Raw genomic sequence first — 18,376 nt, forward strand, 5'->3', positions numbered from 1 at the left:
AGTAGTCATATTTCGTATCCTTTGCATACTGTATAGTTGAAAAAGCATTTTCACATACATTATCTTATTCGATCTTTGCAACAGCCTTATGGGGTAGGCAAGGCGAGTATCAAGGTCCCCTCTTCGCTGACCAAGATTCCACTGAACAAGGGCCTTGCACAAGTTTTTATACATCTAGATTTTCTGATATTTGGTCCAGAGTTTTCTCTGTTACACTTTCATTTATCCCTTTATGCATTTATAAATCATTTATCCCTTTATACATTCATTCAATAAGCATTTATTGAACTCTAGAATGATATCACGGTAACATATTAACTTCGCCCCAACCCCATAACTCTTTATAAACTATCTCAGGAGAAAGAGAAGCCCATTAAAGACATTCCTGAGAAAACCGGAGATGTTCATCTCTATACAGAATACAACAGAATGAAAAAAGGTCAGTGTACCAGAATTAGAGTGTTCAACTGGAACTGACAGTGTTGGGTGTGAACGAGGGAGCCTCCCGATAGAGAGCAGTGGCTTGTCATCGCGGTGGATGGCGTGCTGCACCGAGCGAAGTGGCCTGCCGGCGGCTGGAGGTGAGTGGCGGCGGCGGCGGCGGGCGGTCCCCGCACGGCGCACCCTGGCGGCGCGGCGCGGCCCGCTCCTCCTTAACCCGCGCCGGGAGGCGGCGGCGGCGGCGGCCGGCGGGCGGGGGAGGGGGAGGGGCGCGGAGCGCGGCGCGGAGGCCGGGGAGGAGCCGGGGCCTGCAGCGGAGCCGAGCTGAGCCCGAGCCCGAGCCAAGCCCTGACACTGTCCGTCCGCCTTCTGGCTCCCCGGGAGCCCGGACTGGCCGGAGCCCGAGAGGTGGCAGCGCGGGGAGCCCCACGCGCCGAAGGGAGCGGACCGGACGGGACGGGACTAGAGGAGGCGCTGCCGCCACAGTAGCCAGTGACGGGCGTCGGGAACCGCGGCCTCCCGGACCCTTCTGCCCAGGCCAGCTGACGGAGAGCGGGGAGTACGAAAACCCCACCCTCTGGGGCACCCCGGGAGCGGAGGCGGGAGCGGGGACGGGAGCAGCCTCTCCCTGTTGGAGAGAAGACCCTTACCACCCGGGGGAGGGAAAGAAGAGACCCCTATAGGGGACGAGTCTCTCCTTCCTAGAGGCGAGGAAAATCCCCATCCTGGCCCGGGAATAGACCTCCAGAAGTAGAGGGGTGATCCTTACGAAAGGAAGCAGACAGACTGAGACCGCCCAGCGTGCCTCCACCCTCCAGACACACACTCTCAGCACTTCAGGACTTTTGAGGCAGAGAGGAGGAGGGATATGCCTATGGAGTAGGCACCCTGCATCCTATCCAGTACTCACAGGGGAGAGGAATCCTCACGTTCCGAAGGGAGGACACTCCAGAGCAAGAAGAGGAATCGGCTTTCAGCCTCTCAGGAGAGGGGAGGAACTTCCCCCTCAACTTCCTTGTATCTAGACAGTGGAACAGGGCAGAGCCCCTCCGCTCGAATCTTCGGCACACAGCAAGAGCCCTCCACTCTCGAAAGATCCAGTTGAGGGGGGAGGGGGACTCCCCCAAGGGGGAGGAGACAACTCCTGGTTGGGAGAGGCTCCTCCCCTCTTCCCCAGAGTAACAGGCAGGGTGTGGGGGGTGTGCCACCTTCCCCAGGTAGGGCCTCCTTCTCCTCCCCCTCCTCCTTCCGCTCCTCATTCTCAGGGGACCCAGTTCCCCTCCCCAGCTTGGGATGCTCAGCCAAATATAGGAAGAGCCACTGAGGATGAGACTGTTCATCTACCTTTGAAGAGGGGAGTCCCTCCAACCCCAAACTCCAGTACCAGGTGGTTCCCTCCCTTTGCTGGGGGAACCTTGGAGACAGGTTAGTGCTTTCTTTCATCTTCTCTGTGTCATCTTTAGGCATTAGTGGGTGTGGGGTCTGAGATGGTGGCTCTTGGGTTTCATTACTGGGGAAGGTGGAGTAATAACTCAGAGAATCCTCTGGGAAATGTGTTCTGAGGAAGCTCCTGGATTTGAACCCGCATCTTGCTGCAGAGGCTTTGAGAAATGGGTTTCTTAGTGTTTGGGGAATAAAGGGATGGGATTCATTTGAGGTCCCTAGGAACGTGTGTGTTTTCATGCTGACAGCAAAAGGATATCAGAAAACACCTGCTTTTTCAGAACTCCATCTGTGCTGTGTAATAACGATGGACATATCCCAATCAGACTCCCATACCACCCTCCATCCTTGGCCCTTTCACCTGAGAGTGGGCCCTCACTAAAGTCATGGTGGCATTTCGTGGCCTGGCCTTGTTTAAGGCTTCCATTAGTATTATGTTTTCTCATTTGTAACCCTTGGTCAGCTTAATGTCCACCAGAGCTGTTGTCTCTACCGCCTGTGATTATTGCTCCCTTGGCAGAAAAGCAGTCTGTCCCCACTCACCCTACCACAGACACCAAAAGGCCTCCTCTCATGATATTCCCATTCCTGGCTGGAAGCATGCCTCTACCAATAAGATCCAAAGGGAAAATGGGGATCCCACATGTTTCGAGGCAAGAAGGAAGGGTATAAATGAATACCAGCTCTTGGGTTGAAGTTCTTCCCTGATGTTGGCCCTGTACCACTGCCCCAGTGTCCTACAGGACTCCTGTCCTTCGCTGACAGTTCCTCAGGAAAAAGCAGATCGTGGATGGGAAGAGAGGAGTGTTGCTGCTCAGCCTCCTTCCAGTCTTCCCTCTAAATAACTTGACCACCAGGGGGACTTGACCTCTGAGGAGTTTCCTTTTAGAAAAGCACCTAGTAGTCTCATCATCTCCCTTCCTGTTTCTTGTTCAGTTCTGGGTCTCTGGAACCTTGTATTTAAGTTTTCCTTCGTAACATAGGAGCAGGAATCATCAAAGTCCAGAATCTTCAGAAAAGGCAGGAAAAAGTTGCCAGAAAATCCTTCTAGCTGAGCCCGGGCTATGTGTTTAGTAGCTCTCTGCCTTTCAACCTGGTATCACTAGCTGGGTGCCAGCCTTCCTGCCTTGCCAGAAGGAAATACCTTATCTTCTGCAGGGGGTGTTATACCTCATAGCAAGGCCCCGTGAGAAGCTCATCTTACTTGGGTTTTTATGTTTCCTCCTTCTCTGTCTGCCTCATGAGTGCGCTGCCTATGTCCCTCAGTACCTCCACTCGGTCCTGGAGGCTACCTATTAGTAGTGTATAAGACAGGGCTGTAATCCAGGTTTGCATGGCTGTGCTTTGGCATGATGTGCATATGTTCCTTAATTCAGGTGATTGTGGCTCTGTCTTTGTCTGTGTTTCGAGTGGGTATGTGTGTGGAGACAGGTACAGGTGTACTTTTCAGACTAAGCTTTCAATTGCCTAGAATTGCATATTTCCAGTAGGCCTCTAAAAGCAGGTGCCCCTGTGCAAGGAGCTGGAGAGGGTGCTGGTAAGGATGCCCAGCTGAGAGGAAAGGTTTGGCTTCGCCGGCCAGTGGAAGCCCTTGTGAATGGCTACATGAAAGTCATCCCACACAGCGGGGCAGCCCAGTCTCAGGCTGGGACCGCTTCTTCTAGGACTAATAAGAGAGCTTCATTTCTGATGTCTCTGGTCTCAAAGGGGTGAGGATCCTTGGCTCCCAACTCTAGAACTCCCTTCCCCACTTTTTGGAAAGAGACAGCTCTGGTGTAGCAGCAGCCTGTTTCTTACAAAGTACTTCACCAGATGCTGGAATGCAACTTGTAGAATGGCTCAGAGGGAACTGTATCACAGCACCTCCAGGGGTACCACTGCCACACGTTTAACTGGCCCCGCTTGGACTGAGTTGCCCTAATTCTCCCTGCTCTGTGGAATCAGTTAGAAGCAGATGGCTTTTGGGTTGGATTAACTGTGATTTAGAGAGTGCTATTTTCCAGATCATGTCTTATGACTAGCCCTAGCCCCCCTGGAAAATAAGACATGCTATTCCCCCATTCCTTCAGCCTTGGAGTTTACTCCGTCCTGGCATTGGTCAGTACTGGGGTGACACTATCCCCAAAGAAGAAGTTTAAGGTTCTGACATCCTGAAAACTATTGCAAGCTCAGTGCAGGCTTTGCAATGTAAACCATTGCAGGCTTGCTGCTTCCAGTCTTACCTCTATGATCTGTCAGTTTTCTAATTTTTAATTTCTAATATTCTCTTTTTCTCCATTCAAAAATATTAATAGCTACGTTTACATAACACTTACTAAGTGCTTTAAAGATATTAACTCAAGGTAATCCTCACAACAACTCTATGTAGGTACAGTTATCATCTCTATTTTATAGATGAAGAAACTATAACAGAGAGGTTAAGTAACTTGCCTGAGGTTGCACAGCCAGTAGGTAGTGGATCCAGCATTGAAACCCAGGCAGCCTGACTGGTAATTGGTAATGTGGTTAACTTAGCCACTGCTCTCTTAGTTTAGGCATTATGTCCAGAGCAGGAAGTCATCACTCCTTAATACCTGACATTGGCAGCACACAGAGAACAATTACTGGCCTGTCAGATAAAATGGGAAGAAAACTGTGCCTATGATTTTGCATCTTATACGTCTCATCCAGGATCAGTCTTCCACTCCAACAGAATGTCTTTCTGTTTTTCTCTGCCTTTCTCCCAGTACTGTAGTCTTCATTAGACGTCCTGTGGATGTGATGGAGCCTGCCCTTTGGCTGCCTTTCCCAGTTTCTGTGGGTATTTCCTTTCAGTCTTCCAGCACGCAGAGAAGAATGTGGCCTGACTCAGATTCTGCCCAAGCCCAGTGGCACAAGGCCCACCTGGAGAGAGAGGTCTGGGTAACTAGGTTGATTGGACTGAGAAATGGAAGTACCTCTTGTTTGCCTTTCTAATAATAGCCCTGAACATTAGCCTCGTGCCATTATTTTGGGGAGTGTGGAATGTGTGGCAGCCACGAGCTCATTAAGCTTCATTCACTTCCCTCCAGGGAGGAAGCTTTGGCTGTGTTTATGACTTCATCCCTTTTGTTGAAGGGGGAAACTGAGGCATCAAGACTTCAGGGGGCAAGGAGTGGTTAAGGACATTTAGTGAGTCAGTGTCAATGTTGGGAATAGAACCGAGGAGCCTCAGTCCCTGGGGTTCTACCCACTGGGCTCCCCTTCAAGAATGGGGAAGTGGCGGGGTGAGGCAGTGGGATGGGTTAAGGGAGAATGGTGCTGAAAGATCAGAAGGATCTTTTACTGTAAGCTTCTTGTAGCTGGTGAGACTGGAATATATTTTGAGTGCTGGGGCAGTATCTGGAGGGCTGACTGGGAGAGTGCCGGAGGAAGGTTAAATTTAACCTCCGTGTCCTAACCTGGTGCTGGGGTAAGGATAGGAGAGGGCATAGAACAACTACAAAAGGCTGAGAGTGCTTCCCTTTCCGGAATTCACAGTGATTGGCACGGGCCAAATGGGTTCTGCTAACCACTTTAAATCTGCTCTCATGGCCCTGTCCGATGTTGACAGATCTCAAATGAGATATCCACTGAAGGCTTCCGTGTTCTTAAGATGAGATTTCCTAGGGATCTTTAGCAGGAGATAATAGGGAATAGGGTAAAACTTCTATATAGACGTCCCCTTCTGGGGAGGACCCAGGAGGCCCCTGGTCATTGAGAACCTGCTCAATGTCATGTCAGTGTCCAGCTGGGATAACCCAGCTACAGGACCGGATTACTGCCGAAAGTGCCCTGCTTTACTGCAGAGGCCGTGGTGTTTTGACTTAGTAAAGTGCTTGGAGGTCTGAGGCTTCCTGGAATGATTCAACTCCCTATTAGTTTCCAACTTTCCATGGCTTTAGAGCAAAATGGTGGTGGTGGGATGAAAAGGAGGGTGGTGGGGAGAGGAGCTAAGGATAAAGGGGGAAACCCCTTCATGATGCTATCGATGCTATTTATACACGTGGCTTTTTTTTTTTTTCTTTCTCCTGTCAAACAATTCTTGGGTTGCCCTTGGGTCTCCTGCTGCCCAGGCCCCTGAGGCACTAAGGTGTTCCCTTCAGCCTTGTGGAGTGGGTGTGTTGCTGGTGAGGAGCACAGGGCAGGGTACTGGCGTGTACATGCAAAGATTGTGTGGGTGGGGACCTTGGGAGAGGGAGGTGAGTGAGAATGCTGACCCTTAGGAGAAAGGGCTAAGTGTCAAGGAGAGAAGAGTCACCAACTGGAAGAGTGAGCTGGGAGCCTGAAAGATGTGTTGGAGTCAGGAGAAAGGGGTAGGCAGTCATATCTGGGATTAAGCTTTTAACTGCAAAGTGTGTGGACTTGGGTATCGTTGTATGTGTATGCTTGTGCATATTATCTGGGTGTGGATTTAGAGATTATATACATAATACACTTCTGTCCAGGATTCTGAACTCTGAGGCATGCTAGCCCTGGCTCCTCAAGAGAAATGCCCTGGTGGGACTTTCAGCAGGGGTATGAGGAAGAAATACTAGCTGGAATCTGGTGGCAGTGCAGGCACAAACCTGTTAGGCAGCAAGTGCTTAGGGGGTTGCTGGCATCAGCTCTAGTGGAGTGCCAAATGTCTACCAAGTGGTTCCTGCCAGCCTTTTTAGACCCTGAAATACAGATGTCACTCATTGTTTTTCACCTTCCCCCACCAAGACGTCACTCTAGCTACTCCTCTCCACCAGCAAGAGCGCCCAGGCTGTGTGGGTGGCAGCAGGGTGTGCAAACAGCAGGCGTGGGTGGTTTGGCAGCACCAGGAGTTTGCATGGAGGTGCAGTGAGCTTGTGTGCCTGGCTGGGAAGGAAGGAGAGAGGAGGAGGGCGGGAGAAGGGGAGCCAGCTCTTAGCCCCAGAGTGGCTATTTTTAGCCAGGCTATCTGATTGTTACCGGTGTGCACACAGCTGGGTGTCTCCCTGGCTCAGCCGAGCCAGGCTGAGAGGTGGGCGGTCCTTGCGGATGACTTCTTCCTGGTATTGGTGTCTGTGGGCGGGAGCTTGCAGGCGGTAGCTTTAAAGGTGTGAGGGCAGCTGTACTCAGGATCTGTTACCTGTGTGTGTGACTTTGTGCTCTGTTGGTAATGTATGCTGTATATCTAATTGTGATCTCCGTGTATGTGGGCCACTGTTTATGTGTCTGTCTTGCGTCTGTCCTTTGCTGGTTGTCATATGTAATTTATGCTTGGGATATATCTCATATGCCTCACGTGCACATGTATGTGGGATGAAAAGACAAATGCTTAAATATACGTAATAGGAAACATCTTGAAAAGTGTTGATGTGTGCTTCATTTGTATACATATATTTGCGTTTACTCAGACTGTTTTTCTTTCCATGTTCACTCATGCTATCTATCTGTGGATGTTGTATGTAAATATAACAAGTGTCACATAATTGGAGAATAGACTTGGCCCATTTTTACCTGCTATATAAATATTTTCTAGAAAAATTATTTCTATGTAGTTTAAAAATATTATGTTATAGGGCTTATAAGTAAGGAGAATTGAAGGAATAGCTCCATTTGGTGGGTGATTTGATCTTTCTTAGTCCTGCACGAAGGGAGAAGCCTCTTGGCCATGTTCTGCATTAAGGTGTAGGATCAGGACCAGTCTGTCACCTGGTAGATGATTGGTGATATATCCATTTGCGGTTCTGGAACACCTGATGGAGGACTGGCCCCGGAGAGAAGTCTCCTGTGGGAAGTATAGTGGGAAGAAACTCTACTTCCCTTAAAGCTCTAGGATTGAGTATTACCTGCCCCCAGTAACCAGAGGTAACACTCATCTGTTCTCTTTTCCTCTCCCCTTTGTCCTCTTCTCTGCAGAACCCAGAAATAACATGGCTTCTGACCTAGAGAGTAGCCTCACTTCCATAGACTGGCTCCCCCAACTGACCCTCCGAGCTACCATTGAGAAGCTTGGGAGTGCCTCCCAGACTGGGCCTCCAGGGGGCAGCCGCAAGTGTCCACCAGGCTCACCCACCGATCCTAATGCCACCCTGAGCAAAGATGAGGCAGCAGTCCACCAGGATGGCAAACCGCGATACAGCTATGCCACCCTCATCACCTATGCCATCAACTCCTCTCCAGCCAAGAAGATGACCCTCAGTGAGATTTACCGCTGGATTTGTGATAACTTCCCCTATTACAAGAATGCTGGCATTGGTTGGAAGGTGGGACAGCTTCTATAACCTGAGATTATTTTTAGCCTTCGACAATCTTTTTCTCTACTTTTGCTCCTTATACAACCTGGTCCAGTTCACTCTGACCTGTTACAGAGATGTGTGAACTTAAAATCTCACATCTCCCATCCCCTGCTTTTTTTCAGAGTCGAACAACTTTCATAAGGTTTATCAGGGAAACTCCTGTGATACCAAGCCAGTAACTATACTTATGGGGATGGCAGGATGCTGTTGCTCATCATACCTTCTTATCTCCTGACTCTTCAAAAAAGAGATTCATTCATTTCACAAATATTTATTGCCACGCTACTGTGTTCAAGTCAGAGTGCAAGACATGGCATTGCTTCCTCCTACCTAGAGGAAGGAATCTCATCACATTTCCAAAGCCTCACTGTACACAGTCATCATCTTTTACAAAATTGTATATCAAGAAAGAAATAATATAATTAGGTCCTTCACCAGCAGCTCATCCACCAAGCAAGTAATGAGAGGATAAGTTGTTTGGCTGGAGATAAAAGAAGAAGGGGACTCCTCTGCCAAGCAAAGAAGGAAGGCTGATGTTCTTAGTCTTTTGGAGCAGCAACTCATTTGCCAATTGTTGAGCAGAAATGGGGATTTGATGTAGTTCTCTTACTCTATAAATCACCAGTTGACCTATAAACCAGATGATGATCTGGAGACTGTTGAAAGCATTCAGTTTTTCCTTTATAAATGTGTCCCTCCTGGCTACCACAACCCCCAGCCCCTCCTAACACACGTGCAAACAATATTTCTTTTCTCCAAATGTGACCATGCTATGGGCTGTTGAGAAAACAAAGGTGAACTGTGCCTTTGTTTCACTCATAATTTATATTTTGTTATCATTTATGTACACAGTTTTAAAACATTGTTCTTTTACTACAGATAGAATGAATTAAGGAACTGGGCAGATGTGATTTTGAGGCATTTATATGCCTGTTGCCAGTTGGGTGGAAAAATTGAAAAACTATAATCAGCTTTCCAGAAGCACCTGGTAGTCAAATTTATAACCAGTACCTCTCAATTTAATTTCTGCATTTTTCTTATCTCATTGTTCTTGCTACTGATAGGTAATTTCCTCCATCAGTGTAGTTAAGAGGTGCTAAGTACCCTGATGCTTGAACTTTATTGTTTGCCATGTCCTTTTATGTCTCTGTGTGTCCTATTGGAAAATTTTCTGTTTTGCACAATGCGCAAATCTAATTTGCTTCTCTGCTTCCCCAGAATTCAATTCGGCACAACCTTTCTCTCAACAAGTGTTTCCGGAAGGTGCCCAGACCTCGGGATGACCCTGGGAAGGTGAGATACTGCTGTAAGCATTGAAGGGAGGAGCAGGAAAGAGAGAGAAATAGCTGACAGCCCAGAGTCCTGTGGCTGTTTTAATTACTCAGAAGAGGAAATCATGTTAATTAGAGAAGCAGCTTTATTTTTTCTCATAGGAAAAGCTTGGTTATCAAGCTTGTGGGCCCGCACTAGAATGACTGGCTAAGGAAGATTGTGAAATCTTTTTTTTTAATAGAAATATCTGTGATAAAGTTGACTTTGATACCTCCTTTTTCTGTGTGTGGCACTCTTTCTAGATGTAAAAGGTGGACTTAATAACCTTTGTGGGAAATTTTCTATACAGAAATCCCGTGATTTTTATCTTCAAAGGGGAGAAGGGAGAGGTTATTCTCTTCATTTGACAGATGTGGATGCTAAAGTTCAAGAGAGTCTTGCCTCCCGTCACATGGAAGGGAAGGGTTGTGTCTGGGCATTTCCAGCTCTTTGAACTAGGTACCATTGTTCTGCCCCTCCAGGCCTGTGTTTGGACAACAGGGAGTACCTCTGATATACTCTGAGCTTTTAGGACAAATTTACTCCTCAAAAATAGCTGGTACCCTCAGGATTCTCTGAGAATCTCCGGTCATTTTTCTTAATATAGCTGTTATTTTATGTGAAAATCCTCCCAAATATCTACTTTTCCGAAGGTGGGAATTTCCATTTATAATGATTTTGTTCTCTATGGGGATGGATTCTCCTTGTAGGGCTCTTATTGGACAATCGACACCTGCCCTGACATCTCCCGAAAGAGAAGACACCCTCCAGATGATGATGTAAGTCCTCGTGGGGAGATGCCGTTTCTGAGCCAGCTGCTCCTTCCACATTCTTTCCTGTATTTTCAGTCCCTTCTTATATTTGGGGCAAAGGACGAATACCAGCAAAGGTGAAACCGTGGGTCTTGGGAAGATATTTAGCTTCTGCTTAAAGATTTCTACTCTTTCACAACCCTCAGCTATCCCAAGACTCACCAGAACAGGAAGCAAGCAAGAGCCCACGGGGAGGCGTTCCAGGGAGTGGAGAAGCCTCACTGCCTCCAGAGGGGAATCCTCAGATGTCACTTCAGAGCCCCACAACCCTCACCAGCTACAGCCAGGTAGGAAGTAGAGGTAGCAGGGGCAGAGGGGTGGACAGATGGATGAGTGATTGAATAGATTCATGTATCTGTTGGTTCAAAATTATGTATTGGTTATCTGTGATGTAGTAGGCGGATACATTGAGAAAGAAGGGGAAAGCAAAAGAGGGAAGCTGAAAGAGAGAGACAAAATAGAACTTTGAGGAAGATCGGAAAAAAAAAAGTGATGAGAAGAGAAGAAAGGGAGCCAAAAAGCTTATGAAAAAGGAAAGATGGGCATGGATGTAGCATAGGAAAAGGGCAAGAGGCTACATCAAGATAAGAATGAATGAGAAGAGAGAAAGTGATGCTCATTCATTGAAAAGTTGGGAAAGGATGAAGAGGACAGGCAGGAGAGCAGGGTAACCATTGAAGGGTTGTATTGGTCCTTCATTTAAGACATGGATCAAGTCTTTCTTACCTCTTTTTTCAGGGCACAGGATCTGTGGATGGCGGAGCAGTGGCACCAGGGGCTCCAGGCCGAGAAAGTGCTGAGGGTCCCCCTCCCCTGTATAACACCAACCATGACTTCAAATTCTCCTACTCAGAGATCAATTTTCAGGATCTAAGTTGGTCCTTCCGCAACCTCTACAAATCCATGCTGGAGAAATCCTCTTCCTCCTCTCAGCATGGTGAGTCTGGAGTTGGGATGGAAGCATGGACATCCTTCTATTTTTGAACAGATGGTGACATTCTCTTCTCTCCCTTCTTTCTTATTTTTAACACAAGGAGAGTTCGATCACTACTCAGGGGAAGCATGTCATGAACCAAAACTGTTTGGAGTCCAGCTCTCCTGGCTTAGTTCTGAAGGACAGCTGTTTTGGGAGACGGGCTGGGTTATTAGCTTGAGAATTTGAGTTGGAGGAATCCCCCTTCTAGAACTAAGGGCAATGGTTTTATGGCTGCAAGCAAGTCATTTAGAGGATGACCACTAGGGGACAGCAGTACATAGTTCCTTTTCCCTAAGAATCCCTGAGTTTCATTGTGAGAACAATTTAATTTTATGTTTTAGCATATTTATGTTAATTTTTATTAGGAAAAATTTCAAACAGATGCAAAAGTAGAGAAAATAGTATAGTAAACCCTCATGTTTCTATCGCCCAACTTTAATAGTTACTAATATTTTGTTAAGCTTGTTTAATTTACCATCAAGTTTTTTTTTAATTGGAATAATTTAATGCAATTCCTAGACATATCATTCTACCTGTAGATACTATTTCACTATGCATCCTTAATGATTAAGACTTTTCTTTTAGTTATCCATTGCTATTATCACTCCTAACATAATTGGTAATGCTTCCTTAATATCGGTTTATATCTTGTCCATACTCAAATTTCCTGAATTATCATGTGAGAACTATTTTAAGTCCTTATTAGGAAGCTCCTTGAGAGATTGTCTGGTGCAGCCCTCTGCAATTCCTGTTTTGCTTTTTTTTCATTTTCTTCTTTTTAAAGAAATTAGAGGTAGGGGTGAGTCAAGACTTCAGGTGAGTCATCAGACCTTGTTCTGTACAGTGGCCTTATATAGGCAGTAGAAGACGAATGGAATGATAAAAAGCAGTTAGAAGTCACTTTGTGGAAAATCTATATTAATTGTTATGAATTTCTTCTTTTATATCCCAGAGGATTCATAGCCAGAGTTGTGTTCCAAGACTGTAGCATTTACTTGAGAAATGAGTCCAACTCAGGTGATTGGTTGATTGGAAGTGGGGAACATGGAGGGACTGTTAGAAACAAAGTAAAATATTAAGTTGAGCGAGGACAGCAAAGACAACCTCTAGTTCTCCCCTGCCCAGTCTGTTTGAGAAAGGCATCCATCCTACTCCCCTTCTCACCCAAGCCCCATTTGTTGGTAGTGAATACAAGAAGGAGGTACAGTAGGAGATTGTAGAGAGAATAAGAAGAGGAGATAATAGCTATACAAAAGCTTTGTTTTATTTATAATTTGCTTTTTAAACTTTACCTGATGTCTGATTTCTTTTGAAACTGTGATTCCAAGCCCACCCCAAAATCCTTGAAAAATAGCATAAAAAGGTACATGCTGACCTTTTTGCTAAAATTTCAGTGGTCACCACACTGTCAAGGCCCTCCCTCTGTCTGTTATACCTGCCAGGGGACGGGGGAAGCCAAGGGGATCCTTGCTGTTCTAGAACACCCTTACACTTTGGAGTCTGTGGTTCTGTCTGAGGCCTCCCATCTCAACCCAGTGGAAATCCTGTTTAGTGAGAAATGCATTGCCCAAGTCACTTGCCTACTTCCTCCCACCCTGCAGGCTTTTCGTCTCTCCTGGGGGACATGCCTCCCTCTAACAACTACTACATGTACCAGCAGCAGCAGCCGCCGCCTCAACAGCAGCAGCAGCAGCCACCACCACAGCCACCGCCCCAACAATCACAGCCACAGCAGCAGCAGGCATCAGCCCAGGGCCCCTCAACTGTAGGGGGTGCTCCTCCACTGCACACCCCAAGCCCAGATGGTTGTACCCCACCAGGGGGGAAGCAAGCTGGGGCTGAAGGCTATGGGCCTCCCGCTGTGATGGCTATGCATCCACCCCCACTGCAGCATGGAGGCTACCACCCACATCAGCACCATCCCCACTCCCACCCTGCCCAGCAGCCGCCACCACCACAGCAACAGGCACAAGGCCAGGCTCCTATCAACAGCACTGGCTTTGGTGAGTAAGAAGGGTGCAGGGAGATCCTAGAGGAGGGGGGAATGACCCCCTCGTTCTGACTCTGACAAGGGGGTGCAATTGGTTAGGAAGTTAATAGTGGGTCTTTTAGCCTTGCTCCCCCATGAGGGCTCATCTGAGCAAACAGAAGTTGCTACTTAGAGCTTTGTAGTATAGAATTCTTGGACAAATTGGGATATTTTTACATATTCTCCTGCTTATGAGCTGGGCTATCTATACCTAAAGCATAGACAGCTTTACTAGTCTTAAATCTCCAGGGAGGGAGATTCCAAAATTATCTTGGTAATGAAGTTGGTAACCTGGAATCTTGAGTGCAGTCAGTCTGCTATCAGTTGGCTGCTGTCTTACACGTCCCTCACTCTTATTACCCACTTTCTCCTCCTCTTTACAGCCTTTTCTCCTGACTGGTGCTCCAGTATTGACTCCTTAAAGGAAAGCTTCAAGATGGTGAATCGGCTCAACTGGGCCAGCATTGAGCAGTCACAGTTGTCAGGTTAGTGATCAAAGGATGATTATTGGAGGGAAGAGGGATATATTGTAAGTGGAAAAACCCAATATAAGCCTAAACCAGAAGGGAATGTTTAAGTGAAGTTTGAGGATTGAGGATTTCATTATTTCCCCTCTGTATTTCACAAGGTGGATAATATTGATATTATTTTCAAATTAATTTTAATTAGTTTTGCCTGAACTCAACATATGACAATGGCTTATCTTAGCTAATACTCTGGGAGAAGGAAGGCTGTCCAGAATTAAGAAACTCTAGACCGCTACTTTGTAGTTTTGTCACCATTTACTGACAGTGTGACCATGGCCAATTCACTCAGTCACTTTGAAATTTTTTCTTATTCATTACTAAGGTGGAAATTATAATAAGAATTTAGTAAGGAACAAATAAAATGGAAGTTTGAGAATATAAAGCTCTAACAGATGTCAATTACTGTTGGTAATGCATATCAGTGGTGTTGATTTAGGATGTGGTTGAAAGAGTGAGATGGCATAGATCTGGTAGGGGCTTTGGGGCCTGTGGAAGGTTGGCATTTCTTGCTTCTCTACTTATAGAACTGATGGAGAGTCTGCGACAGGCAGAGCAAAAGAACTGGAGCCTTGACCAGCACCACATTGCCAATCTGTGTGACTCCCTCAACCACTTCCTTACTCAGACTGGTCACGTGCCCCCCCAGGGGGGCTCCCACCGACCACCAGCCCCTGCCCGCATTGCTGACTCCTGCGCCCTCACCAGTGGCAAACAAGAGCCAGCCATGAACCAAGGTACCAAACAAAGCAGGTTGCCAAGGGGGTGGAGACTGATGAAAAGGGAGAGGGAGGAGAAGGGCAGAAGAGAATTGAGAAAAATCATCTTAAGGGCTCTGATCCGGACTGATCAGTGGGGCTAGTTTGTCTGCCACATTGACTGCAATCTATTGTGTCAGTAAAGTCCTATACTGAAAAATGCCAGAGAAGTAGACCATATGATTTCTTTTTAGACCTTGATTTGGGAGATCAGAATTACTTAAGAAAAGGGAGGAGAAAGTCCCCATTCCAAATTTGTGTCTCAGTAACCCCTACCTGGATCGTATCAGGTGGAGGCATGATTCTCTACAGTTATATGATCTTCAAACCAGTGAAATGAGAGAGATTGGATGGTCATGTTTCTATATTTGTTATCCTTTTAATATCTTTGATATTTCATAATGCTAGTATCCAGTCCCATTTTACCCTTAGTGGTGAGGACTCATAGCTTCTGCAGAAAGCCTTCATACCTGCAGGAGCTACAGAACAGAGCAGGGAAGGGAGAAGAGATGAGGAGAGGAAGAGTACTTTTTTTCCCTCTCTATTGGACCCTGCTTCTTTGAGTATAATGATCCCACTCAAGTAACTCTAGTCTTGCTTTGGCAGTGAACTCTTATGGGCACCCACAAGCCCCTCACCTCTATCCTGGCCCATCACCGATGTACCCAATCCCCACCCAGGACTCAGCAGGATACAATCGCCCAGGTAAGAGCCAGGAAGCTGGTTTCACCACCAGCTGAGCACTCTCTACCCTGAAGAGTTGTTTCTCTTTCCTCTGGCTCTGAGCCTGCATTCTCTGCTCTTTTTTCTGCACCTGGCAGGAGGAGATGAGCCTTCATGATTCCCAAGGCTGAAGGGTGGGCCACCTGCTGGGGAGGGGTATGTCATGGGAGACCAAAGAAGACCAATTTACTTTAAGATTACCTTATGTCTGCAATAATGAAAGGAAGTAAAAGCATGAATATAAACAAAAGATAGATATGTGGAACACATATCTAGCTTTGGAATCTAGATGGGCGCTATACTCAGGCAAATAAAATGAATGTGTTCTATAAACATAACTGCTTTGTGCCCATGTCTGCTTTCCTGTTGCCTGACCTCTAGTATCCGGGTCTGGGACTGAACTATCTCTGATGGTGGGGGTGGGGGTAGTGACTCTAAGTTGCCATAAGTAGTATAAATTTAATAGATCCTTCACCTTTAAATACATTTTAGATAAGTCACTATGATCATCCAGCCTAACCACAAGTGTTTTCAATTTTTTGGGTGACATCTGACTCTTTGTCCCTGTATTCCTTATCCATGTAATATATATACAAATTTCTCTACTGCTATTTCATATAATAGTACATTCTGTGTCTGTTTTATCATTATTACATAGTTTTCACAAGTGTAATTTTCAATGGCTGCGTGCTATTATATTGCCGTGTGACCTAGTTTACTCTAGTTTATTTCTTGAGACCTCACTGAAGTGGTGGCTGACAGCAAAAGAAACTCTGGGCTGACAACGACAATGGTTTCACCAGACCTTCCTCATGGTATTATTTGGGGCTGAGCACTGCCCATCTAGATTGATAGAATAGCTTCCCATCCACTCTCCTTTTAATCTCTTTCTCTTTTTCTGACAGCACACCATATGGTCCCTCGGCCGCCGGTTCCACCTCCTGGTGCCAGTGAGGAGATCCCTGACGACTTCGACTGGGATTTGATCACTTAGTGCCTCACAGAGTGTGGCCATCAGCCCAGGGCTGAGTGGTGAAGTCTGGCAGTGGGGAGAGAGCAGCCCCAGCCCGTCCCTTCTCCACTTGCCTGTATATAGATATATATCCTCTTTGTTCTTTCTCTGTCAGAGAAGCCACCGCAAGATGCTGCCGAAGATAACCCCCTCTTTCCTGCCTCATTCTTCCTCTTTCTTCTTGTTTTTTCCTAATTCTTTTATTATTATTCTTATTATATTATTATTATTATTATTGTTGGTTATATGCTGTCCCCAGTCTCCTGTCCCTACATCATGGACCATGTCCATTCTTTGCTAATTTAAAATCATCTGCCTGGAAGGTGAGGCCATGATAGCTACAGAGAAAGGTTTCAAACTTGGATTTACTTTTCTCTTTGAGAAATTCAATGCTAATCCCACCTTTCGGCCCTGAATTTTTTTCTATTCCTGTCAGTTCAGTCAAGGAATGGAGAGGCCACGTTATCAAGTAGAAGGGATCTAAAACACTGCTTGGCAGCCGTGAATTTGCAGGTTTTACTCAATGGTGCTAATTTTGTCCTCGGAGCTCTTCCTTGTCCTTTTATATCTTCAGTCCTTACTTCTGCCAATCCTCATTCCCCATCAAGGGTAAGAGTGATGGTGGTGGTGCAGGAGGTGACAATAAAATCCTAGGCCTGGGTTGGGTTGAGTAGAATACTATAGAGGGGCGATGGAATATAAAAGAGTCAGAAATTGGGTATATACTGGTATGTCAAATAAACTTTCTTTGGCTTATCTAGCCCATTCTCTATAGGAGACAGTTTTGGTCTTAGTCAGAACTCTGCTTCAGTGGTAGGGATGAGGACAACTATTCAGCATAGGGTCAGCTTTTTGGAGATGGTACCGATTTAACCATTGGCTTTTTAAACATAATTTTCTCTGGAAATTAACTGTGGCTGTTATTTGCATTTACGAATCCTTCAACCCCCTTTTCCCATTCAGCAAATATTATTTTGTCCTCCTTTAGCTGTTTGCTCGACTCTTCTACCCATCTTATTTTCTTCCCCCATTTTCTGAGATTCTCAAGAAAGAAAAGTGACCCATTATCACTCCTGGTTTCATCATGCCCTAAGACAGGATAGGAATCTCTTTCCCACCTATCATAGCAGAACCAAATCTCTAGCATTGGTGGTAGGAGGATGGGGAAAGGAAAAGGGAGCTGGCCCAGACATGGGTAGGGAATATTTCAGTTATTTAATTCTGTAGCCAAATGCTCCTCTTGGAATCCAGATCATTGGGGCTGAGGCTTTTGCAATTAGGCTTTTGAGGGTGAAGGAAATTGGTAGAGGGGAGTAAATAATCTAGAGAGAAGAGTTCAGTGAGGGCCAAGGTTTTCCCCAGAAAACCTTAGTTTTCTAACGAGTAGTCTCGTTAAGAACCTTGGTTCTTTCCCAAAACCTTGGTCCCAGCTTTTCCCCAGAAAAAGCTCTAGGGATAATTTATCTCCTTTAACAAGGAGTGGCCATGATTTATTGCTGCAAAGTACTTAGTGTATATTTAATGTTAATTGTTGACCTTTAGTTATGAGAGGGAAGAACAATTTTACTTCTGTTTTCATTTCACTGAATGTTCACTTTCTGAAAGCTACAGGACAAAGTGTATGGAATGGACAAGACACTCCCTCTCTGATTTCTGCTTTTTGTTCGTACTGTTTTATTTACCCATGATTTCCAAGAGATCTAGCTTTTTGCTCTCCTGCTTTTTCCCCTCATGCACCCCTTCCTTTCTTTGTAAGGGGGTTATATGTGAGAGTTTGTTGAAGAAATCCAGTAAGGCTGAAGTAAAGGGGCACGAAAGGGCGGTTAACTAAAGAGCACTTTATTTCTTTGAAGTTTTTGGTAAGAAATGGGGGTGTGAGTGGCTTGAATCCCCCATTGTGTTGGAGGGCAGTTAGTGGGGTTGAAGTATGACATAATATTTCCCATTGGGGAAAGGGTAATTTCTCTTAGAGGGTGGTAAAATGCCTTTGCCCTGTGTCCCGATTTTAGGCATCTCTTCCTTATTCCTTCCAATCAAGGTGCCTCCTACACACAACTTCCCATCTGTTCTCCCCAAGATTTCCCTGTTGCGAATCATCA

At 46.1% G+C, this 18,376-nt stretch overlaps 1 protein-coding gene across 1 annotated transcript; it reads left to right on the plus strand.

The window, feature by feature from the left end:
- Window positions 1-749: 749 nt before the first annotated feature.
- FOXJ2 (forkhead box J2) lies at window positions 750-17,623 on the plus strand. The gene is made up of 11 exons (XM_058558850.1): window positions 750-1,866; window positions 7,753-8,099; window positions 9,351-9,425; window positions 10,154-10,222; window positions 10,402-10,542; window positions 10,994-11,192; window positions 12,833-13,234; window positions 13,644-13,745; window positions 14,312-14,521; window positions 15,149-15,247; window positions 16,171-17,623. Exons 2-11 carry the CDS (start codon window positions 7,767-7,769, stop codon window positions 16,257-16,259), a joined length of 1,719 nt encoding a protein of 572 aa, XP_058414833.1. The 5' UTR covers window positions 750-1,866; window positions 7,753-7,766; the 3' UTR covers window positions 16,260-17,623.
- Window positions 17,624-18,376: the final 753 nt, after the last annotated feature.

Source organism: Diceros bicornis, chromosome 17 (assembly GCF_020826845.1).
Source record: "Diceros bicornis minor isolate mBicDic1 chromosome 17, mDicBic1.mat.cur, whole genome shotgun sequence".
NCBI lineage: Eukaryota > Metazoa > Chordata > Mammalia > Perissodactyla > Rhinocerotidae > Diceros > Diceros bicornis.

Excerpts from the sequence above, each read along its gene's own strand:
- FOXJ2 (XM_058558850.1), top strand. The coding sequence starts at position 7,767 with ATGGCTTCTGACCTAGAGAGTAGCCTCACTTCCATAGACTGGCTCCCC. Across the intron at positions 8,100-9,350 it reads ATGCTGGCATTGGTTGGAAG|AATTCAATTCGGCACAACCT; the intron begins GTGGGACAGCTT and ends CTGCTTCCCCAG. Across the intron at positions 10,543-10,993 it reads CCCTCACCAGCTACAGCCAG|GGCACAGGATCTGTGGATGG; the intron begins GTAGGAAGTAGA and ends CTCTTTTTTCAG.